We start from the raw sequence: 26,289 nt of genomic DNA, 5'->3' as shown, positions 1-26,289 counted from the left end.
CTTTTTTTTATATCTACATGTATTACTCCTCACAGGTTGATCACATCCACCAAAAAGTGGTGAGAATAACCATCAGATCATTACGATGCTTCAGTGTGAAAATCGTGAGTCTATGGCTGTGTCCAAATTCAGAGGAAGGATGCTCCAAAGGATCCTACCTACCTATGTCACATCTCATGGCTAATTTCAGTGACTGAATTGTTGCCAATGTTGTGGCAAAAAGTGTTTGCCTGCTAAAAACTGATTTCCAATGTTTCCGTGTGTTTTTATATGTAATATCCTTATGTATGTTGAGAAGAGTGTGAAAATGTTCATGCCTGCCTGAGAAAACTGTTTAAAGTGTGTAGTGAGGGTTTTTACAAATTAAAGCATCTATAATAATTGTAAAAAATAAAGCTCGCTACTTCACGGATTTCACTTATTGCGGGTTATTTTTAGAACGCAACTCCCGCGATAAACAACGGGCCACTCTATAACCAGTCTGATCCGTTTTGTCCACTTAAAGTATGTTTACAGAACTATTGCTATGTTGGACTGTCTGCTGTCCTCTTGGCCAGATTACCCTTAAAAAATAAATCTTAAATGTCAACAAGATTTTTTTTAACTGGATAAATAAAGGATATATAAAAGTCACTGCCCAAAACTGATTGCAGCTTCTACCTTGTTACAGGACTGTTGTTTGTGGCTCAAGATGACTTGATATCATTCACCAGGGATACATTTGACATATGTTTCACGCAAGGGCGTAGATTTGGTTTTGGCATTGGTGGGGACGGATGATTCAACCACCGAACCCTGCCCTGTTTCTTTTTTTTTCCTTTTTGTCTTTGCTTCTTGATAACAAAAGGAGAAAAAACTTGCCTATGCATGTAGAATATGACATTCTACATGCTTTTAAACCATTTAAAATTTATTTGTGAATTATATAATGTTAAATTACTATTAAACAAATGACTAAGTATTTTAGACTTTAGTTTACTTCACCCATATTCAATATATATCAGGTATCATACAAAAATAAAAATAGTTTCAAATACAGTCATGACAATAACAGAATATGACTTTAAGGACTTAACAACATTACTTCAGTTATAGTACACCAACATCTCTTATACATTAGCACTAAGGGAACACTGAATGACCTGGTGGTTTTTGTCCATAAAACTACTCATCTAAGATTACCACAAAGTAAAAGATCTCTCAGCAAAATTGTGCAACATTTTAGGCATATGTCTGTGAAGGTTCTCAGTCATCCAGGTCATCTTAGTCAAAGGAGCTTGCAAAGAAAAGCGTCTGGACTTCTTTAAGTTGCTTGAAGACGTTTCACCTCTCATCCGAGAAGCTTCTTCAGTTCTAAGGTCAAATGGTGGAGAGTCCCAGATATAAACCTAGTGGGAGAAACCCCCCACAGAGGGACAAAAGGACCCCCCCCTGACCCCTCTAATCGCCTGAGCCAAGGTGTGTAACTGGGTGTGGGTCCCAATCAGCCAGAGTTTCGGGTGTGTTCATTGTGAAACCTGGCCCCACCTTATCATGCGAATTCCTGAGGTCAGATGGCCCAGGATGTGAGTGGGCGTTAAGGCGTCTGGGAAGGGATCTCAAAACTGGATTATAGATGGCAGAGAGTTGGTGTCGTAAACTCCCGCCTCTGTTCAAAGATGGTCGCTCACAGTGGACATAGATGGCTTCTTTCACTCCTCTTTCAAACCATCTGTCCTCTCTGTCCAAAATGTGAACATTGGCATCCTCGAAAGAGTGTCCTTTATCCTTAAGATGCAGATGGACTGCTGAGTCTTCTCGGATGAGAGGTGAAACGTCTTCAAGCAACTTAAAGAAGTCCAGACGCTTTTCTTTGCAAGCTCCTTTGACAACATTTTAGGCACTATTGCCCCGATCAAATCAGTGACCTGGAATTTTTTTATTCTAAACATGAACTACTGTTACAGCAACAGACATGGACTAGTGGTGCCCACACAACAACTCAATGTCCACTATGTGAAGGAGCCAAACACATGCCTTCTCCTCTTGTTAACTGAGATAAACTGCTGGCAAGTTTGTCTCTCCTACGTCAAACTCTCTACCTAGTTCTGCTTTTTGATCTATACTTATCAAGATGTGTTAGTCAATAGTTAGTGCTTCCCTTTTGCACCCTCTCATGTAATGCTACTTCTGCACCTTTTCCTGTAATGCTGTTTTTGTTATAATTATTTGCTCTTGCAGCTACGCAGGAGCCTGCTAGCAGTATAATACTATCTACAGTTCCACAGACCGCTGCTGTACAGAACTTGTGATGTCCAGACGGTATTCCTCTTGTGTTCTGCTGTGCAAACTTTTGGATTTAGGGATTAACATAGTTGCCATGGTTTCCTCTCTTCTCTTATTTGTTGCGTGTGATCAGGACAAAAAAATAAATAAAAATACAAAGTATGTTTGTGTGTTATCAAGAAGATAATTCTTAAGAACACAAGTTAATAAATGTGCAATTACTAAGAGTTGTTGTGTTGTTTTTATTTGTCTACTGTCATTTCCTCTGCCTTTAGGATTGCAAGTATCCAGGGTCAGGAGAGGGAGTCAGTGGGAAGCCCACTGCTGCTACTTGGCCCTGCTTTGCCCTCATGGATGAGGTGATAGGACAGAGGCCTTTATTTTGCCTCCTGTCCTAATTTCCTCTCTCCCAACTCTAATCATAAGCATTTAGGAATTATACTTTTAAATGTAAAATTCAAATCAATCAGGAGATTTTATCAACTGTTAATGTTACCATTTGAAAATCCAGAGAAATCTTTGAATTACAAGCTCGAAACAAACAAACAAACAAACAAACAAAAAATGTACAGATCTTTGGGTCACTCATGAACAGTGTTGGGTAAGTTACTTTAAATTAGTAACTTAGTTACATTACTAGTTACTTCTCTCAAAAGTAACTCAGTTACTTTAAGTTACTCGTTACTTTCAAAGTAACTAGTTACTAGGAAAAGTAACTTTGGTTTTACTCAGAATTCTCTTGTTAATGTGTTGCTTCCATAACTTTGCCAGTCTTCTAGCTTGCTTACTTGCCACAAGTGCACTGTGCCACCTACCAATAGAAAGGAAAAGATAATGTGCATATTTCCACGAGAGAAATCCCACGCCTGGACCGTCATTGACTGCTGCCATGATTCTAGCCTACGTCACAGCGTCATGTGCGCTTCTTACATCCAACACAAAAACTGCAGTCGTGGTGCTTTTGAATGTACTCAGAACTCAGAAATTCTGCCTTCCGAGTAGGAAGATGTAGGTAACACCAGACTGCAGATGAGCTGCATACAGGGCTGGACTGGGACAAAAAATCAGCCCGGGCGTTTTGACTAGAGACCGGCCCGCCATTATAGCAAAAATCATAAAGCCTTTGAATGAAAACAAACACTGTTGTGACAGTGATGTACACTCTTCTGATGGTATATATGTATCAATCTATCAATCGTTTGTTGTAAGATTCAGATAATTATTTTTTAAAAGCGAGACATTTGAAATGAGAATAAGAAAGAAAAGTATTTCTTTGTGCCCCCCTTTCCCTTTTAATTCCGTACATGGACCCCGGACAACACTTTGCTAGACCCGCCCCTACACAGTTACCAGCTGTCAGCTACTTAGAAAAGGATCCTGGTGTTATTTGTCTCTCAGAAACAGTTCATAACTTCTCTTCAACTCATTCATGTCACTTAAAAGGTAAACCTGTTTCTCCATCACCTGCTCAGCTCTGATGATCCAGTAAGGACATCTCCTGGTTTCATCTTCATGTTTCCCTCTCACCACATATTCAAACCGACATCATGACCAGCAGCTTTTTTGCAGCTGTGGCTCCAGCAAACATCAGCTGATACTAGAAATAAATATTAAATAAATTCTAACAACAGCTGATCAAGCTTAAACATTGTCGAGAAAAACCTGTTATTTTACTGTCACTTTGTTATCATTTATATGCACTGTCATTATTTCATCATTACTTCATTAGTCTGTATTACTTATCTTCAGTTTATCATGTATCATTTATCATTTATTTCAGAGCACGCAGGATAAAACACATTCTAGAAGTTGTAACGTCGGGTTGCGTTTAGTGGTTGAGAGGAGGCGGCAAAACACCTAGCAGGGTAGCCAAAAGAATACACACTCACGCTGGCGTTGGGAATTCCACAGTGTGTTCTTTAATATACCTTCTCTTCATCAACCATATAAGCCCGGTTGAACGGCTGCAGCTTAGTAAACATAGCGCACAGTGTTCGTACAACCCATAACGTTGCAAACAAAGGTGTCTGGAGAGGTGAAACATAAAATCCGTCCCTCCTCATGCACTAGCGTGTAAGCACATGTTCACACCATCACAGAGAGAGAGAGCAGAGCAGTGGCACAAACTGATGACACCATCAACCCTCGACTTGGGTGTCTTAAAGGGACACCACACCATAGTGGCTGTTACATATTCTCCCCGGGTTAAACAAAGGCTGCCCTCAGCCGGACCCAGGTGACCCTCCTCCCGCTACCCCCTTTCACCACACAGAGCTACTTTAGGTAGTAAGCAGGTCGTGGAGGAATTGTTACACACCTGCACAGCATTGGTACAGTCCAGACTTAACCAGCCTCCATACATGGTCAGCAGGATAAGAAGTTAAAACCAAAACAGGGAAATGTACAGTGCAATATTGACAAACTGGCATACATGACAGTGTCCCACATGGTGAATGTCCATTTAAACAAATGTTAAAGAAAGAAAATAAACTTAGGATAGCCAGGACAATTACAGAATGAAATACCCTTTTTCTTTCATTGTGTTTCTTCTACTTCACAAACTTGCAACAGACAGCATAATATGTGAAAACAGTACCAGAAAGTACTGTAGAAAACCCAAACAACAGTCATGTTACAACAGTAACCAACACGAAATACATAAGAAAAAAAATGCAAATTCAGGAACTATGGCAAAGCTGCATCGAACCCACGCCCAGGAAACGCAGGTCCACGCGCATCCAATGGAGCCACGACGAAGAGGCCAAACAGAGAACGGCGCCACAGTCCACAAACCACGCTGGAGCAGCTCCAGCCGCTGCCATGGAAATGCACCGCCGCGACCCTTTGATCCTCCCGACGTCCTCGTCCAGGCCAGCCTGGTCCGTTCCCGCGAAACATGGCGGACAGCCACTTTGCCGCGTCGTACCTTTTTATGTACCAATCATCAACTGCTCGAAGATACTGCATACTGAGGTCCAAGAGAAGATGTTCGGGCGCCATTTTGTAACGTCGGGTTGCGTTTAGTGGTTGAGAGGAGGCGGCAAAACACCTAGCAGGGTAGCCAAAAGAATACACACTCACGCTGGCGTTGGGAATTCCACAGTGTGTTCTTTAATATACCTTCTCTTCATCAACCATATAAGCCCGGTTGAACGGCTGCAGCTTAGTAAACATAGCGCACAGTGTTCGTACAACCCATAACGTTGCAAACAAAGGTGTCTGGAGAGGTGAAACATAAAATCCGTCCCTCCTCATGTACTAGCGTGTAAGCACATGTTCACACCTTCACAGAGAGAGAGAGCAGAGCAGTGGCACAAACTGATGACACCATCAACCCTCGACTTGGGTGTCTTAAAGGGACACCACACCATAGTGGCTGTTACAAAGTATTCAATTCAATTCAATTTTATTTATATAGCGCCAAATCACAACAAAAGTCGCTTCATAGATACAGAGAAAAACCCAACAATCATATGACCCCCTATGAGCAAGCACTTTGGCGACAGTGGGAAGGAAAAACTCCCTTTTAACAGGAAGAAACCTCCGGCAGAACCAGGCTCAGGGAGGGGCGGCCATCTGCTGCGACCGGTTGGGGTGAGAGAAGGAAGACAGGATAAAGACATGCTCTGGAAGAGAGACAGAGGTTAATAACAGATATGATTCAATGCAGAGAGGTCTGTTAATACATAGTGAGTGAGAAAGGTGACTGGAAAGGAAAAACTCAATGCATCATGGGAATCCCCCGGCAGCCTACATCTATTGCAGCATAACTAAGGGAGGATTCAGGGTCACCTGGTCCAGCCCTAACTATATGCTTTAGAAAAAAGGAAAGTTTTAAGCCTAATCTTAAAAGTAGCGATAGTGTCTGTCTCCCGAATCCAAACTGGAAGCTGGTTCCACAGAAGAGGGGCCTGAAAACTGAAGGCTCTCCCTCCCATTCTACTTTTAAATACTCTAGGAACAACAAGTAGGCCTGCAGAGCGAGAGCGAAGTGCTCTAATAGGGTGATATGGTACTACAAGGTCATTAAGATAAGATGGGGCCTGATTATTTAAGACCTTGTATGTGAGGAGCAGGATTTTGAATTCAATTCTGGATTTAACAGGAAGCCAATGAAGGGAAGCCAAAACAGGAGAAATATGCTCTCTCTTTCTAGTCCCTGTCAGTACTCTTGCTGCAGCATTTTGGATTAGCTGAAGGCTTTTCAGTGAGTTTTTTGGACATCCTGATAATAATGAATTACAGTAGTCCAGCCTGGAAGTAATAAATGCATGAACTAGTTTTTCAGCGTCACTCTGAGACAGGATATTTCTAATTTTAGAGATGTTGCGCAAATGGAAGAACGCAGTCTTACATATTTGTTTAATATGTGCGTTGAAGGACATGTCCTGGTCAAAGATGATTCCAAGGTTCCTCACAGCGTTACTGGAGGCCAAGGTAATGCCATCCAGAGTAAGAATCTGGTTAGATACCATATTTCTAAGATTTTCAGGGCCGAGTACAATAACCTCAGTTTTATCTGAATTAAGAAGCAGAAAGTTAGCGGCCATCCAGGTCTTTATGTCTTTAAAACATTCCTGCAGTTTAACTAATTGGTGTGTGTCATCTGGCTTCATGGACAGATAGAGCTGGGTGTCATCAGCATAGCAGTGAAAATGTATGCTATGTCTTCTAATGATACTGCCTAAGAGAAGCATGTATAATGTAAACAGAATTGGTCCTAGCACTGAACCCTGTGGAACTCCATAATTAACCTCAGTGTGTGAAGAGTAGGGATGGGTACCGGTGTCCGGTGCCATCATGGCACCGGTTCTGACATAAACGGTAGTAACCAGACCGAAAAGCAGCGCACATTTTGGTGCTTTATTTCGGTGCTTTTTTTTCCTGAGCTGTGATACACTTCTAGCCAATCATTTTACGTTTCCGAGGATAGTAGGCGGGGCCAGGTACGTACGTTCTTTTATGCAGAGCTACAGATTAAAAATGCCCAAGGCGAAGCGGACAAAAGTCTGGCTGTACTTCACAGCAAAATATGCAAACTCAGCAGCCTGCAACAAGTGCTTTAAGCTGATAGTGTGATACTGTCAAAGGAGGTAACACCTCGAATCTCATGAAACACCTGGCGACGCATAGCGTTTTTTTAAAAGCTGAGAAATGCGCCGTATTTGATGGCAGTAGCAGCCGTTCTTCTCTGCGTGAGTAGCTTAATGTTGTTCGTGTGTAATTTACGTTGAGTAGGCTAACCACGTTATTACATTAATGCACGTAAGGTGAACTAGCAAACATCATCATAGCTACATGCGGCTGTCTTCTTGTTTGATGGCAGATACTCCCTTCACCCTGGCCAAAAAGGCTAAAATGACCAAAGAAAAAGAGGGAAACAGCTAAACATGAGAGGTTTTTGGACAAAGTTTGTATTTTTTCCATTGTTTAAGCACTGCTTCCAGCTAAGAGTGATACCATATATGCCCCATAGCTGCAGAAAAGGCTAACATTGTTATCTTTTTACAAAAAACCAGCTGACCATGAGAGGTTTTTGGACCAATTTTGTGTTCTCCATTCTTTAAGCACCGGTTTGAGCACCGTTTGAGCACCGGCACCGTTCCAAAAGTACCGATTTGGCACCGGTATCGGATAAAACCTAAACGATACCCATCCCTAGTGAAGAGGACTCTCCATTTACATGCACAAACTGGAGTCTATTAGATAGATATGATACAAACCACTGCAGTGCAGTACCTGTAATACCTACAGCATGTTCTAATCGCTCTAATAGGATATTATGGTCAACAGTATCGAATGCTGCACTAAGGTCTAGCAGGACAAGCACAGAGATGTAATACTCTATTATGTGGTGAAAAGCACCAGCAGAAGCTGTGGGTCCAGCTGGGCCTCTTACACAAACATGCACACAGAGAGTCATGGAAAACACACACGTTCACACACACACATATTAAGAACGGGGAGGTCGTTTGAGGACAGACTCTCTGTTCAACACATAGTCTCACAAACTGCACAAAATATCACACACTTGTTTGTCTCTAAAGTAGCATCTGATGTCTATATAAGGAGAACTTTTTGAGTGTGGGGAACTGTTATCATTTCCAGTAAGATCTAACTGTGACGTCATCAGGGTAATATAAGGATGGGGAGCGGTCTGCTCGAAGAAGTCCGGCTCTTCCCACACTGTACTGTGTGTTATAATAAAATAATCTGTGTTGACCCACTACTACCAGTCGTATGTCTCTTCCTCAAAATCCGAACCGCGACAACGTGCTGCTGTTGTTTAGCGCGACATCCGCTGGTTTCCTCTTTCTGGCGCAAAGTGGACGATAAATAAACACGAGAGAAAAGCCGATCAGCTGATCATTGATCAGTTTCATGATTGAAGTAGCAACAGGAGAGGGAGGGGGAGAGAATGAGAGAAGAAGAGGCAGCTGTGCAGCAAAGACACAGAATAACTTTGTGTCTTTTTCATTGTAGCTGAAATCCGGGACAAAATGTTCCTTTTCACCTCAATACGAAACGAAGCGCGTGATATTTTCTCTGAATACTGAATACTGATTCTGTTTTTTACGGGACGGTTGGCAACTCTAATAATTAACGGTATGAACAAAATAAAGTTCAACATCAGTAACATAGCACCCACCCAGCTGTATAGAAACTCCGTCATGCTAGCTAGCACGCAGTACGAAAAAGTCAGCACAACGAAAATAAACTCCACCTAAACTTGGTTCATATCTGACCCAGAGAGACTACAGGTTATAACTTCTTACCTGAAGTTCAGTTCACCTGACACTCGGACGGGCGGCCGCTTCGGGTCTCTCCTCTTGCCTCCCCTTTCTCTCATCCACCCGCTGGCCTCCACCACTTGCTAATGTTACTGAATCTGTGGAAGCTCCGCGATAGCCACCACACGAAGTAACGAGTAACGACCCTATCTAAATCCCAGTAACGAGTTCCTGATTTTGGCATAATAACTAGTTACCGTGCTCGTTACCACAATAATAACGTAGTTACTGTAACGAGTTACTTAATAATGCGTTAGTCCCAACACTGACGGTGAGTTACCATAAAAATAATGTAATCTCGTGGAATTTTCACACATTACATGCAAATTACAGTACTAAACTGCAAACATCCTTTAGAGTTTTTTACTGTTGATTTTGCAGTACTAAGCTATGGAAATTACTGCAAAGGCTAACAGTGTGGTCAATGTTGACATAAATATCCTCCATCATTCGTAAGAACCCAGTTTAATTATCACATGATCAGCTCTCCAGCACAGAATATACTTGTGTCACAGTTTCTCCTTTTCTCAAGTCTAGAGGAAGTCATATGACTAAGATGTTATTAATATAACAAGAGGAAACAACCTAAAACTAAGAAATTAGTATGAAGTTATCATTTGCCTTTGTATAGCAGATCTTTGACTAAAATAGCATTTATTTTTATTTTTTGGAAACCCATGTAGTGAAAGCCAAGTGGAAAGAAACCATATTCAATTCATTCTATTTATCTCATTCATGAAAGCTGTTGGCTGCTGGTAAACAACTTTATTTTCTTAAATAGTCTCTATAAGAATATACAGAAACATTTCAGAAACATTTCCGAGATGAGGGACTGAGAATGTCAAAACAAATAATGATTAAAATTAATGAAGCATTTTAAAATCTGAAATAGTACAAATATGACAACATAGCAACTGTTTAAACTGAGGCATTTTAGTGTTTTTTTGAAATGTGAAAATTTACGTTTGAAAGTTTTTGACATGCAAGAAAAGACAGGAAAAGCTCTGCAACGCTAAAAATAATGCACCGTTGAATTAAAAACATGCCACGCTCTGGTCCTGTTGATTCAAAAGTGTCACTCTCTCAGTGTTCTCCCTGTGATAAACTGGTGACCTGTCCAGGTTGTACCCTACCTCTTATTTTTATTTTTCACACACACACACACACTCTTTGTTATGGTAATTTCCAGTGCTTGCTGCCCTGGCTTCTGTGTTCCTTCGGTAGCAGTCTCCCCTCTCCGACCGCGGCCGCTACTGAAATAGGGAAGGTATGTGTAAGGTTTATACATTTATACTTAGAAATATTTACTCATATATGCTTAGAGTTTTATAATCAATTGCATATTGATAGGATGTCTGATCCTTAGCAGTCTGTAAAGACTGTGTGCCTTCCAGAGTGTTCTGGCATGCACACACACATCTTGGAGTCATGAGGTCATACCTTCTTTTACCGATTTATACTATGGGAGGACACCTACTCTGTATATGTCTAAGTATAAGAGCCCTTTGTTTAGATGGACTGCTGGACTCCTGGCACCAGCTTTGGGGAGTCTTCACAGGGTCACATCTTGACCCACTACACACACACACACACATACCTTCACGACACATACCTTCACAGGCCCTGAACCTGCTACTCCACCCCTCCCCTGCAGCTGAGCTGCCAACCACACCCCGTCACAGGACTATTGTGACTGTCCTGGAGCTTAAAAACGTCAACAAAGTGGAAATCCTACAAAACAAAGGATGTTCATTCGCTTTCGTTTAGTCGACCCAACTGGGGTTATCAAAACTAAAGTTAACGCTAAGTACTGCAATCCAAATCTGACTGAGAGAGTTAGCAGGCCAGAATTTTTTTAAAAAGCCACAAGAAAGCACTGAGACACTGGCTGACACACAGATGAGGAATCTGAGACTAAGGAGAAAAGGGAAAATATGTATGTGTCACAGGCAGAAATACAGACACCAGAAAACCATTTTTTTTAATGACTGCAGAGGTCTGTCATACACCTGTGGAGAAAGATGTGTTTCAGTGAAAACGTGTTACTTTTAAAAAAGAGAAAAAGTAAAGTAAAAAGTCCTCCGGCCAGGGCATGTGTTACCTACATGGGAGGAGCATGATTCCCCCAGGGGCCAACAGCCAATCAGTGTGCTCACCTGTTCTCTCCTTGCAGTGGCAATTAAAAGTGTAGTCGGAGAGTAACGCTGCTGCAGGCAAGTTATGGACTTGAGTTGAATCAGACTAAGGCAGGCAAGTGTGCGTTCATAGAACCAGTAAGTCACGTTGGGAACGTATTTTATTTCTGTTACTGTTAATGTACCAATGTAGACATCTGTTACTATTGCCTTGAGTTAGCAGCTATGCTGTAGGAATAGGTAAGTAGTAGCCTGGCTCCACAGGATATTCCTCATTTCTAAGTTGTTTCAGTTATTGTGGAGAGTTAATGTTCCCAAAGATTTTACCTGATGGAGTTACTAAGTTAGCATACGAGTCTGTTCTTGTTTATAAAGCCTGCGTACACATGGCGGCGTTTGAGTGAGCAATTGTGTCAACTAGAGGGTGGTATTGCCTCAAATGAGGAAATTGGCCTAAACTGATTATGATTCTTTATGCCATCCTGTTTGTTATTACTCTAAGCCAGGGGTGGGCAAACTACGGCCCGTTGGGCTTTTTATTCAGATTGGTGTGTCTCATCCATGTCTCGAGCCATGAAGTCGAGGGGCAGGGCACGCAGTGTGAAGTTACTCTAATTATGTACTCTGTGACCATGGCAGACCCGATGACACATTCATGCTTTTAAGCATCTATTTATTTGGACACTCAGAGCTGCAGCTTCCAAGCCCCACCACATACCCCTATCCCCCGACTGAGGCTGGGAGCCATCTGGCAGAATCTACTCCATCCCCCCCTCCCCCCGCGAGCGGGAGAGGAGAAGGAATCAGCCCGGACTGTTGCCGGCCAGCGGGCCCTGGTCAAGTGACGGGGAGATGTGAGTTCATTTGGCCGTCCCCGAATTCAGCGGCGCCGGTGAAGCTTGTCTGGAGGTTGGCTGCGTGGCAGGTAGATGTGCCACGGCTGGCACAGGCTGAGCCCCAGCTCACAGGCGGCTGGGTAGATGTGCACCAGCCTCTGGTGGGGGTGAAGCCGGTCTGGCAAGCTCACCGATCTCAAGCTTGGCGCAAGCCATGCCCCGCCACATACGCATTTGTGCTGTGAAAACTGTACAAGCCCGGGCTACTCTCTGTTGTTCTGCTCTGAACCTTTCTGCAACAATGAGTGGGGCCAAAGTAAAGAAAAGTTGACAGTGAGTGCCGAGTGTTTAACAAGGAATGGACAACTAAATACTTTTTCACAGAAGTTCGGTCAAAGGCTGTATGTCTTATTTGCCAAGAAACAGTTGCGGTTTTTAAGGAATACAACATCAGCCATCACTTTTCCACTAAGCATGCAAATTATGCTAACAACCTGTCGACGCAAGAACGAATGACTACCACTCAGAGATTGGCAGCTAGTTTGCAGGCTCAGCAAAACACCTTTATCCGACAAACTACCATTCAAGAATCAAGCACAAAAGCAAGTTATTTACTGGCATTCAAATTAGCAAAGGCCAGCAAGCCATTCTCTGACGGGGAGTTTCTCAAAGAGTGCTTCAGCATCGTCAGTTTATTAAGTTTCTTGAAGAAATTGACGCTGATCACCAGGACTTGCTTTACCACTCCAATGTCCGTTGGTTAAGTTTGGGGAAAGCTACTTAAGAAAGATGGTGTTTTTCCTGAGCTGAGTGACACAGATTGGCTTTGTGATTTAGCTTTTGCTGTGGACATACTGGCACACATGAATGAGCTGAACGTGAAGCTATAAGGGAAAGACCAGTTTGTACATGAAATGTACACAAACATCAGGGCCTTTAAAACCAAGCTGGTTTTATTCTCAAAACAAATGTCACATAAGTCGTTCGCTCATTTTCCCACACTGGCTATGCTGAAAGAGGCACCTCAACATGTGAAAAAATACAGGAAATCACTGGATGACCTCCATGAGGAATTCTGCTGTCGGTTCTCTGATTTTGGGAAAATTGAAAAGCCACTTCACCTGTTGTCATGTCCATTCACACAAGACCCTGAAACAGCGCCACAGGAGTTGCAGTTGGAACTGATTGATCTGCAATGTGACACTGTCTTAAAGGAGAAGTTCAACTCTCTTAAACTGGATACGTTTTATGCATCATTAAACGCAGCCAAATTTCCAAAGATCCAGAAGATGTCACAGAGGATGCTGGTGTTGTTTGGCTCTACATATGTATGTGAACAGACTTTCAGTGTGATGAACAACAACAAAGCACCCCCACAGATCCCAGTTGAGTGATGAACACCTCAGATCTGTTCTGAGAATTGCCACAACAAATCTAACACCAGATTTCGACGCACTGACAAAAAAGGGTGATCAACAACACTGTTCCCACTAAAAGTGAATGTAAGTATTAACACTATAATGCCTTCTTAATGTTTTTCTTTGATATGTATGCATCTGGTGCTGTCCTGGCCCGTTTTGTAAATTTTAAAATTCAGTGTGGCCCCTGAGCCAAAAAGTTTGCCCACCCCTGCTCTAAGCTCTGTTTCTGGTGTCTGGATCTGTCCTTTTGTAATCTGGTATGGTGTTCTCTGTAATACTGAAGTATGAGAAATGCTAAACAAGAGAGAGAGATGTTTATGTTATTTCTTATTTGTATTAATTACAGAACCACATCCTTACTTGCCAGCGAGAGTGTGTTTGATATGGGCTCGTGGCAAATAAAGTTCTTCCACTCTGACATCATTCCCCATCTCTGACCGGACGTTATTACCAGGGAACAGTACGGAATCACGTTTCAGAGATAGTGGTCCAGGGCGTCCGCTATAACAAGTAAATTAGATTACTTTATGAATAAAAGAATTAAAATAACACAGGTAGCACCACATCCTTTTTCGCATCAGAAGGAGCTTTTGTTATTTTATGGTTTTCATTCCATTTGTTCATTTAACAGTGAAAATAGCAGAGGCCCACTTGTGATAAGATTCTACATGCATGCATACAACTAGTCTCAGGAGTGATCTTGGTATACTAAGTTGAGAAAGTGGTATTACTATTACTAAAGTGATATGATTAAAATATGTGATTAATACATCAGAAAAGAAATCTGCCACCACACAGTGCAATGTCCAATATTAAACAGCGACTGGGTGATTTAGGTTCCTCACAGAAGTGTAACCTCACAAATCTAGGTGTTATTTTTGATGAAGCTTTTTCTCTGGAGTGAAACTTAAATCAGATAGTAAGAACCTGCTTTTTTCATTCGAGGAACATCTCAAAACTTAGATCTATGGTGTCAACAACTGAACTTGAGGTGATAATCCATGTTTTTGTCTCTACAAGACTCCACTCCCTCCAAGGTTTGGAGGCCTATCTCCCCCTACCACCACTTCCCCTGCCAGTGGCGGACTCCCTCAGACATCGGTGCGTTGGTGGTTCTTTGTGTCTGGGGATGGGCGTCCAGGTACACACTGGCTCACTTGGCGGCCTCTTATCGGGGCCTGGAGCCTGGGGCTCGCTCGGGCCACTTCGGAGGTGGGGTGCCCCCGGCCTCTCGGCCTGGGGCTCGGTCACTCAGGCACGGCTGGCTGCCGGCGGAGCTCACGGGCGCGTCACTGCAACTCCCCCTGGCTTCTGCTCCGCGGCTGCTGAGTGAGCCCTCATCTGGGACTCTCCTCAGCTCTTTCTGGGACAGTGGCGCAGCTGCCCCTCTGTTGGTCTTCCTTGGTCTCTTGTGTTCTGGGGGCCTCTGGATGTCTGGAGTTTTGATCTCCTCCATACCTGCTTCATGCCCTGGAGGACGGGGCTGTCCCGTCCCCCCCCCCCCCCCCCCCACACACACACACACCCTCTAGCAGATCATTACATGAAGGAACCTTTTAAAAAAACAAGCGCGTCCATGCTCACAGGTGTACACACGGGTGATCACACCCACAAACTACACCCTTTTTGGCTCCTACCTCAAAGCACACTGTGTTCTGTTGATCTTATGTGCTGCACAATGTTTAACATTTAGTATTTACTGTCATATTCCCATATATCATTGTGATGCTGTTTATTCTATTACTCTTGTTCTCTTCTGCTTGTTTTCTTTTTTCTTTCTCAGCAGGTGATCCAGGTGATCAATAGATGCATTTTTTTCATTTTTTTTCTCTGCCCGTTCTGTTGGTTTTTGTCTTTTGCCCTTCTCCCCCGTCCCTCTTCTCAGCTGTTTCTCTTTCCCTCTTTCTTTCTCCCCTTCTTTCCTCCAGTCAAGTCTGTCCCGTATTCAGCAAGTGAAAATAAAATAAACAATAAAAGGTGAATCAAATGGACCATTACGGCAAGGCTGGGATGGTCAGTTTGGTAAAGTAAATCCGTTGGGCATCTTTCTTTGCCTTTAGACAATAATTCTGATGGCAAAAGAGCCAAACGGGACAGGCAAAAAAAAAAAATACAAGACTCCACTATTGTAATAGTCTGTTTCTGTCTAAACAAGAAAAGGCTAGCTCGTCTACTGGTTGTTCAAAACTCTGCAGCGAGACTGACTCGCTCAAACAAAGGAGCTTATATTTAAGTCCCGTTTTAAAGTCGCTACACTGGCTACCAATCAGATTTAGGTTCCATTTTAAAATTCTAGTTTTAACTTTTAGAGCACTACAGGGGCAGGCTACTCCCTATATTGCTTATCTGACTTGTATACATACCCCTTCTCGTAGCCTGAAGTCATCAAATCAAAATCTTTTAGCTGTCCCCCACACTCATTTTAGAACTCGAGGGGACCGATCTTTCCAAGCTGTTGCACCCAGACTGTGGAATGCACTTCCTCTATTTCTACAGCACCTGGACTCGGTAGAGACCTTCAAAAAGCAGCTAAAGACAATTTTATTTCAAAAAGCTTTTAATTAGACCAGGGATTTTATGATGTATTTATGATTGTATTGTTTTTTTGTTGCCTCTCCTGTTATGCACTTTGTGACATCTGTCTGTGAAAAGTGCTATATAAATAAACTTTTACTTCCTTACTTTGCGCAGTGGTAAACCAGATATGGTTTACCTTGAAATCGAAATTATTAAACAGCATGTGTGCTATCTTGTAAAAATTAAGGTATGATGGTACAAATGAGCAAAATAGATTATTTAGACAAAAACCACGATTTTGCAGTAATTACTAGGTTGTGATGTTATGGTATTTTTAGCATATTTTGCAGAAAAATATTTTTGCAGTAAAATTTTTTAATATCTAAATATTATGCCACAAATGAAAGTTATATATTGCTTCTTGATTCATGACAATTAATTGTTTCCAATAGAGAGACATGCATTTTGGAGCAGGCGGTCTATTGCTGTTGCCATTTGGCAGTTTTTCATTGTAATTCTTACACACAAACAAAAGAAAATGGAAGAAAATCCATTAATTAAATCAATTTTATTATACTGGTTATACCAGTGGTTTTTCAAACTTTGTAAGAGCTAAACATCGGATTAATTCAGTTCTAATTATACACTGCCAAATCACAGTAACAATCTCCTGAAGGCACTTTATATTGTAAAGTAAAGACCTTACAAGAGCAAAGGTTTGCTGCAGATTCTTTGTTTGTCTTTCAACTTAAGAAGTGCGCTGTGTTGGTCTAATGCGTGTGTGAAATGACATTAAGGTTCCAGGAAGTGATGCAAGATAATGCTAAAATATTTTCAGAAATTTTAAAAAATGATTCATTATCAAAGTATTCTAAACTATAAACACATACATATAGTATTGTGCAAAAATCTTGGGTGACCTCACATTTCTTTATATTTTGAAAGGAAAATGGAAAATCTGTTAATTTACTGAAACAAGTCCAAACATACATAGTAATACACCATGTAAAGCAAAACTAGAATCTGACTGATTATAATGATGTTGAAAAGTAACATTTGGTATGGCAATGACTGCTCTTTAAGCAGCCTAAACTCTCTTAAACTTTCATGTAATTTATTTAAGTAGTCTTCAGGAATAGTTTAGATTACTTGAAGGATTTTCCTATTGCCTGTAACGATGATCCCACACTGTATTGTGCTCTGAGGCTAATCGTGACTGATATGGCATGCTGTTACTACAATAACAGTGTGTTTGGGGTCACTGTCAAAAAAACAACTTGTTGCCAGTCAAATGCTTTCCAAATGGCATTACCTGGTGGACAGAAATCTGACGGTACTTTACCATGTTTACACTTCCCTCAGTGTTGACAAATTCCTCAACACCACTGGCTGAAATGTAGCCCCAATTCATGACAAAGCCTCCACCATGTTTTACAGATAGCTGTAGACATTCACTGTTGTAGCTCTCCCCTGAATTAAATTTGGTTTCATCACTCTACTATACATACCACCACATATTTTAACTACAAACAGTAGATAGTAGATAGATCAATGGAAGGGCCAGATATAAGATATCTATATGTGACACATACTCCTTTGCATCTTTCCTTGACCACATAACAGTTTCCACTAATGTCAAGGAACAATAATTTTTTAAAAAGGAGGCACGAGTTAACTTTTTGGAATATTCAACCAAGACTGCCAGAACTATGTATGCACTGATGGCTGATCTGGGGAGTGACAAACAGGAGGGAAACAAGACACTGGTGAAAGTAACACAGATGAGAACAGCCGCAAAAACAGGTGAAAACAGAATCAAGAAGTAAAACTAATACCGGACGCAAATGGAAAAGAGGAAACATGCAAACGAGAAGTAACACAGGCATGAATATAAACACTCAATAACACAGAAATCAAATGGAGAAAGGAACAGAGAAAAACTGCAGGAAATAAAGCTACCTCTCAAACTACCTAATAAAAATCAATATTTGAAACAAATGTGACACAACTGAAAGAATAAAGTAAAATAAAATTTTTAAAGACTCAATAATAGTGTCAAAATAAAACAATTTATTGACATAACAATGAAATCAAAACAGGATTTCTTCTAAATACAAAACTCAGAACTGCAAAGCTGGAATAAAAATACAAAAATAAACAGAAAACATAACCACCTATATTTAGCTCTGCTTGTTTTGTATAATGATATTCCTCTGACAGTCTCCACTGAAAGGAAAAATGCACATCAGCTACAACAAAATACCTCATCCTTACAGAATACAACTAACCGAAATTAAAATATAGATTTATAATCAAAGCTTAAACACAAAAACATTTATGAATAGATGATCTTTAAGAAACTGTACAGTGGTTTGGTGTTTTTTCACATACCCACTTCAGAGAAGTTGAACAGGAAAGATCATTCCAGGACTTCTTATCTTTTCTGACATGTACACAGTCTTCTTTTCCACCACTATCATCAGGTTGAGCTTCTGCCCAGTACCTACCAAACCAGTAACAATAACATCAGCTTATTTTTTATCAAGTTTAAATTCAGATGTTTGGTGTGGGTATGGAGGGTTTCATAGGAAAATTTCATATGACAACCATTTTCTTTTAAGGACATAGCATTTGTTAAACAGGTCTTTACAAAGTATACAGGCAGACAAACCCAGCAGGACATCAGGTGTGATATAATATCTTGCTTTGACTAAGGTTGCCAAAACAAGTCATCATTTAGCTTTAAGCATTTGGCCTTGTAGTTTGGCTCAACCCACTAATATGTTGACTCACCAATGAGGCATTGATGTGTAGGTTATCAAATAGATTAAATTTACTGAAAGTAATAACTTAACCAAAGTGAAGACTTACGTCAAACTTAGTGGAGTTCCATCTACCCATTTCCATGTTCCCTCCTGTTCTTTGTCATTCAAACCAATCCAAGCTTCTTCTGTGGTGATTGTAGAGAGGAAGTTCTGTTTAACATGAAGAAAAAACATGCTATTTTAGTCTTGAACCACAATTTTAGCCTATGTAGTTTATTCCAATTTTATCAGGCATCTCTTTTAAAAATGCCAAACCAGCAATAATTAAAACTTTGAGTTTTCTCGCTACATGTTTCTTGCAACATTCTTCCTCAGCTCTAAATATCAATTTTCTTAAAAGCTCATATATTAAGAAAATATTAGTTATAACTGTTGGGGTTATCTCTGTTTCATCTGTATTATTGTAGTACAATATAAAGCGCTTTGAGGCAACTGTTGTTGTGATTTGGTGCTATATAAATAAAATGTAATTGTCACGGCTGGGGCAGCAGTCGTGTGATGTAGTGAAGGAGGACCCAAGTTGCAGACAACGGCGGTGATGCGAGTGAGTTTATTTACGGTGAACGATAATGAACTGAAGTGAGGATAAAACTAAAAAACTAAAACTAGTGAACAAACCTGAAATCATGCAAAATACAGGAAAACAGCACGGAGAATGTAGGGCAGAGATACACAGAATAACACAGACGGAGCGACGTCGAGCCGAGGCAAACACACTATAAATACACATCAGGTAATGAGGAAATGACACGCAGGGTGGACACAGCTAAAACTAATGGGCATAACGAGATTTCCTGTTTTACCTTCAAAGTAAAACAGGAAATTCATAGACTGTTTTACAAACACAAACTCAGAGATACGAACAGAACACCGGGGAAGGACACAGGTACGAATAACAGAACACTAAACACAAAAACCAAAATCCTAGGAACTAAGAAAACAAGAATTAACCCGAAACATAAGATGACACCAATATTAATTACAAAATGCTGGGTTTAACCCTTTAAGACCTACCATAGAACCAAGTGGGCCAGAGCTTATATTATATTTTTACATGTTGTAGTGCCATTGTTGGGAGCATTTCAAGTTGTTATACAGCAATACAACCATTGTAAATAACCCTGAATGCCTTTCCTTGCACCTTATTTTGGCACTCATTGCTGTTTTCTACTACCAACTTCCTGTTCATGTGTAGAAGCTTTTATTTTGATGGGACGATTTCCTGTAAAACTGTTTTTGGCGCAGTTTTCAGCGGCAGTCGCGGGAGTTTTGAAATGTGATGGCTTAACGGAGCCTATGGTGATTTCTTTTGTCATTAGCAGCCCCCTTGATAGAGGCACAAGGTATGGTTATGATATAAATGAGGACACGTTTAGATGTTTTTGTGACAGTCGCTACATTTGTTAAATGTTACGTTGAAACGAACTTCATGTTATAAGGTTTACGATTGTAAGAGTGTGGATTATTTTGCTTACACGCTGTTTCTATGTATACATCCCCAGCTCTTACGGTGAGATTGATGGTTTACTGCCATTAAACCTTCAAAACGTCATCAGTAAAGTGTCATCCTTCATTCGGGGGGGTTCGCTACAGTAAGAGCTTACCTCCGGGAGCAGTAAGAGCTTGCCTCCGGGAGCAGTAAGAGCTTGCTTCCGGGAGCAACGAGAGAGAGAGCTTCCTGCGATCGGAACGGTAACGGCACGGCACGGAGCAGCAAGCTACAGCAACGGTCCGGTAACAAGCAATTGCTCTCAAAATGGAAAATATAGAGGGAGGTCAGTTAAACGAAAAGGAACAACGAAAGGAATTAACATGCGAAGCTGATGAAACAGCTAATGAAACGTTCCCAAGGCCATCAGAACGGCCCAGTGTGCCCACGGAGAAAATGCTCTTATATCAAAGGGATGAACAGAATAAAAGACAGAAGAAACTGCTAACCATTTATGAACATTGGAAAGGCCAGGTCAGAGTATACAGAGAAGACCTGAAAAATGATTTATCAGATTCACGGTTAGCAGAAATGGCTGATGATATTGAAAGGACAGTAAATGATATGACAAAAGCATACAGTGAATATAGAGAGCGTAATGAACCATCCCATGTCATAAGGCGCAAAATGGACTCTTGTGAATCAGTGACAAAGGACATTATGAAAATCATATCTGAGCGTTTAGCAGCTCTAGATGAGTATGATGCAGATAGAGAAAGGCAGCGCCTCCATCAGCTCTTAGCTTATGAACATGCTAAGTCCATATTTGGTACTGCATCACAGTCAAGTTACCAATCTGAAGCAAGCATTGCAGCCAAAAGAATCGATGCTGCTGCAGAATTAGCTGCAAAAGAAGCTCAGTATAAAAATCACACAAGAGGAAATAAAACAAAAACAAAAAATAAGAGAAATGGAAGAGAAACACAGGAGGGAATTGGATGCACAAAGGTCTGAACTAGAGCGTTTACAAGCAGAAAAGGAAAGGCAAGCAGCACGTGCAAAATTAGAGATTTACGACAAAGAGTTTAAAGTTGATATGGACAGTCAGTTAATGTTACAGAGCAATGGGATGTCTGTTATCAACCAAAGCTTTGAACAACCAGCCTCAGAGCTCTCTACAGGTTCATATCACCCGCATGTGGAACAATATGCATCCCTGTCGATAATCCTCTACAACAACTGCAATCACAAATTGTCACTCCATCGCCTCCCACAGATGTATTGCAGCTGGCTAAAGCTATTCAAGGCAGCATAGCAGTAAGCAGAATTCCAGTGCCTGTGCCCATCGTGTTCAGCGGAGATCCCATCACCTACATCGAATGGAAGGCTTCCTTCATCTCACTGGTGGGCCACAAAGGTATATCTCCAGCTGAAAAACTGCATTTGTTAAAAAGGTATATCACTGGTCCTGCTCTTAAGTGTCTTGAGGGCATGTTCTACCGCAGTGATGAAGAGGCATACAAAGATGCATGGAAAAGACTTGACCAACGCTACGGTCAGCCATTTGTTGTTCAAAGGGCATTCAGAGACAAACTGTCAAAGTGGCCTAAAATCCACTCAAAAGATGCAGAAGATCTACGGACCTTTTCTGATTTTCTCACAACCTGTCTGCAAGCAACACCACATGTAAAGGGCTTAGAGATACTAAGTGACTGTGAGGAAAACCAAAAGTTATTGCATAAGATTCCAGAATGGCTTGCCACACGTTGGAACCGTCAAGTCACAGTTGCTCTCATGAAAGGCAAAGATTTTCCCTCTTTCAAGGATTTTGCAGAGTTTGTAGCACTCGAGGCAGAAATTGCATGTAATCCTGTGACTTCTTCATATGCACTCTATTCATGCAGCTCATCCTTGGAGAAAAGGTACATAAGGGAGACCAAACCAAACAGATCTGTGACTCAAGTCTTCACTACACAAGCCACAGTACAAGGAGAAAAAACTAAGTCAAATGACACAAGGTTAAAGGTGGCCTGCATGTTCTGCAAAGATGAAAGTCATCAGTTGTCAAAGTGCCCAAGCTTCTCAGAGAAGTCACTAGACCACAAACGGACATTTGTGAAGGAAAATAAACTGTGCTACGGGTGCTTAAAGGTGGGCCACAATGCCAGAGACTGTCGTCATCGCCACAAATGTGACACTTGCAAAGGACGACACCCCACCTGTTTGCACAATGAGAGTCACATGGCAAATGAAAGGCCTCAGAGCTCTACAAACGTCGCTTCAACCACAGAAAATGACACCATGGCAGCCACAGCTCTGAATGTTACTAAGGTGGGTCAATCAGGTAGTACCTCCATGATTGTTCCTGTGTGGGTTTCCACTACTCAGAGTCCATCTAAAGAGCAGCTTGTGTACGCTTTATTAGACACACAAAGTGACAACACATTTGTCAGTGAGGAGATAACTAACCAGTTACAAGCAGCATCCCATCCAGTTAAGCTAAAACTAACCACGATGCTGGGAGTTCACATGACAGTCAAAAGTCAGAGAGTAGCAGGGTTACGTGTGAGAGGTTATAATTCAGATGTTCACATTGACCTTCCACCCTCCTACACAAAGGACTACATCCCATTTAACTATGACAACATACCCACAAATGAAACTGCAAGGCAATGCCCCCATCTGTCAGAGATCGCTGATCAGATACCCCCTCTCCTGAGTTGTGATGTTGGACTACTCATTGGATTTAACTGTCCCAGAACTCTAGCTCCAAAACAGGTTCTACTCGGAAAAGACAATGAGCCATTTGCCATACAGACAGACCTAGGGTGGAGCATTGTTGGTGGCTCATCAGAGTCAAATGAAACTGAAACAAGTCTGCGCCGTAGGGTCATGGTAAAGGAAATGCCTGTTGTAACACCAATGGACATGATCAATGTTCTTCAATCAGATTTCAAGGACACAAAGGCACGTGACAAAACGGTCTCACAAGAGGATCTCGTTTTTCTGGAAAAACTTAAGGAAGGGATAAAGAAAAACGAACAAGGACACTGTGACATGCCTCTTCCATTCAAGCAAAGGCCAAACTTACCAGACAACAAAAGGCTTGCAGAGATCAGACTGGAACACTTAAGGAGAAGGTTGAACAAGAATGGGAACTACAAAAATGAACTGCCCACAGCACAACCTGTCGAGCTGGATCTGACCATAGGAGATCCAGAAGTCAGAAAAGTACAGACAATGTTAACTAAAGTCACAGACACTGTAAGTCTTGCTGAATGTCTAAGTAAGTTCTCCTCCTGGTCCAAAGCAATTAAGGCTGTAGCACGTCTCATAAGAAGGGCTAGACACATCAAGTCAAATGCATCAGCTACAGTGAGTGAGCAGAAAAATGCTGAACTTGTGACCATTCGACATGTACAAAGTCAAGCGTATGAACAGGAAATAAAACAGCTGAAGAAAGGAGAACAGCTCCCACATCATAACAAACTGTTTAAACTGGACATTTTCATGGATACAGATGGTCTCCTCAAGTTGGGAGGGAGACTCCAGCATGCAACGAGTGACACCTTCAAACACCCGATCGTGATCCCAAAAGAACATTGTGCAGCCAAACTCATAATATCTCACTGTCATGACAAAGTAAAACACCAAGGAAAGGGATTTACCATAAATGAAATCAGATCCAGTGGCTACTGGATTCCTGGAATGAGTAAAACAGTTGCCTCATTCATCCGACAATGTGTGATCTGCCGCAGACTCCGCAAAGCTCCAGAGGGTCAGAGGATGAGTGACCTACCTCCACATCGCTTAGAGCCCTCTCCTCCCTTCACACACTGCGGCATGGACTGTTTTGGTCCATTTGTGACAACAGAGGGAAGAAAACAACACAAACAGTACGGACTCCTACTTACTTGCTTTTGTTCTCGTGCCATTCACATTGAGTTCTTAGAGGACTTGTCTACTGATGCATTTATTAATGCATTAAAATGTTTCATTTCAATCAGAGGTGCAGTTCGACACATCCAATGTGACCAGGGAACGAACTTTGTTGGTGCTCAGAATGAGTTTAAAGCAGCTTTAAATGAGCTAGACACTCAGAGACTAAATACATACTTGACTGAAAAACAATGTGACTTTGTGATGAACGCACCCCATGCTAGTCATGCAGGGGGAGTGTGGGAACGTCAGATAAAGACTGTCAGAAGTGTGCTGAATACCACTCTGTCACTGGCTCATGACAGACTCAATGATGCTTCATTACGGACGTTATTCTACGAAGCCATGGCTATAGTCAATAGCAGACCCCTGACTATAGATAACTTGAACAGCCCCAACAGCCTAGAACCGCTCACGCCCAATCATCTGCTGCACATGAAATCCAATGCACCGTTGCCCCCACCTGGTGCCTTTTCAAATGAGGACCTGTACAGCAAGTTCCTTGCAGAGCAGTTCTGGAGCCGCTGGAGACGAGAATACATTCACAACATCATTTCAAGGCAAAAGTAGCACTCACCAAAGAGGAATCTAAAAGTAGGTGATGTTGTGTTGGAAATGGATGAACTGGCACCCAGAGGGGAATGGAGACTTGCAAGAGTTGTAGAGACTGTCAGTGGAAAAGATGGACTTGTGCGAAGGGTAAAGATCTCACTTGGAGAAAAGAGACTCAATAATAAAGGTCAACGCTCTACTAAACTATCAGTTGTTGAGTGTCCAGTACAAAAACTTGTATTGTTGTTAGAAAGTTCCTAAGGTAACTCCTACATGGGTTATTTTGTTTGGGAAAATTATTCATTTTGGTTCTTATGTAAACCAATTATTCGTAATTTTGGTGGGAGTGTAAATAACCCTGAATGCGTTTCCTTGCACCCTATTTTGGCACTCATTGCTGTTTTCTACTACCAACTTCCTGTTCGTGTGTAGAAGCTTTTACTTTGGTGGGACGATTTCCTGTAAAACTGTTTTTGGCGCAGTTTTCAGCGGCAGTCGCGGGAGTTTTGAAATGTGATGGCTTAACGGAGCCTATGGAGATTTCTTTTGTCATTAGCAGCCCCCTTGATAGAGGCACAAGGTATGGTTATGATATAAATGAGGACACGTTTAGATGTTTTTGTGACAGTCGCTACATTTGTTAAATGTTACGTTGAAACGAACTTCATGTTATAAGGTTTACGATTGTAAGAGTGTGGATTATTTTGCTTACACGCTGTTTCAATGTATACATCCCCAGCTCTTATGGTGAGATTGATGGTTTACTGCCATTAAACCTTCAAAACGTCATCAGTAAAGTGTCATCCTTTATTCGGGGGGGGGGGGTCCGCTACACCCATTATAACCCAAATTTTAATAATATGTGTATAGGCTCATAAGGCCCTGATGGTAAAAAACTACATTTCCGCAAATGACGTCACTTCCGGTTTCGGGCAGGTCATGGCGGACATGCGATAGTTCGCGCTGATGGATGAAGATAGTGTTACAAACAGAATCAGAATCAGAATCAGAATCAGAATACTTTATTGATCCCTGGGGGAAATTATTTTTTGTTACAGTGCTCCATTTTAAACCAACATTAAGACAAGACAGACAATACGCTAACTAAGAATAGTACAATATATACATATATATACATACATACATACATAAGTCACTTATAAATAAATATTTGGAAAAGAAACATGTGTAGTTGTAGCAGCAAACAGTGTGTTAAGTGGATGCGTTGTACAGGGAGATGGCCACAGGCAGGAATGATTTCCTGTGTCGTTCAGTGGTGCTTTTCGGTAATCTCAGTCTCTCACTGAACGAGCTCCTGTGACTGACCAACATGTCATGGAGTGGGTGGGAGGTGTTATCCAACATTGTCTTTATCTTGGACAGCATCCGCCTCTCCGACACCACCTTGAGGGAGTCCAGCTCCATCCCCACAACATTGCTGGCCTTACGGATCAGTTTATTAAGTCTGTTGGCATCTGCGACCCTCAGCCTGCTCCCCCAGCATGCAACAGCATAGAGGATCGCACTGGCCACCACAGACTCATAGAAAATCCTCAGCATTTTCTGGCAGATGTTGAAG

The 26,289-nt window shown here is 41.6% G+C and overlaps 1 protein-coding gene across 1 annotated transcript in view; it reads right to left on the bottom strand.

The window, feature by feature from the left end:
- Nucleotides 1-18,044: 18,044 nt before the first annotated feature.
- LOC101465715 (CD209 antigen-like protein A) overlaps nt 18,045-26,289 on the bottom strand; it is a 32,852-nt gene continuing 24,607 nt past the window's right edge. Inside the window, exons 5-6 of the mRNA XM_076875114.1 lie at nt 18,837-18,940; nt 18,045-18,468 (exon numbers count right to left, since the gene is read on the bottom strand). Of these exons, the coding sequence (XP_076731229.1) occupies nt 18,318-18,468; nt 18,837-18,940 (255 nt within the window). The 3' untranslated portion in view covers nt 18,045-18,317. The remainder of the gene's footprint in view (nt 18,469-18,836; nt 18,941-26,289) is intronic.

The sequence above is a fragment of the Maylandia zebra genome, linkage group LG16 (assembly GCF_041146795.1).
Source record: "Maylandia zebra isolate NMK-2024a linkage group LG16, Mzebra_GT3a, whole genome shotgun sequence".
Lineage (NCBI taxonomy): Eukaryota > Metazoa > Chordata > Actinopteri > Cichliformes > Cichlidae > Maylandia > Maylandia zebra.
The sequence above is the reverse complement of the archived record's forward strand: the minus strand, read 5'-3'. Positions and strand labels throughout refer to the sequence as shown.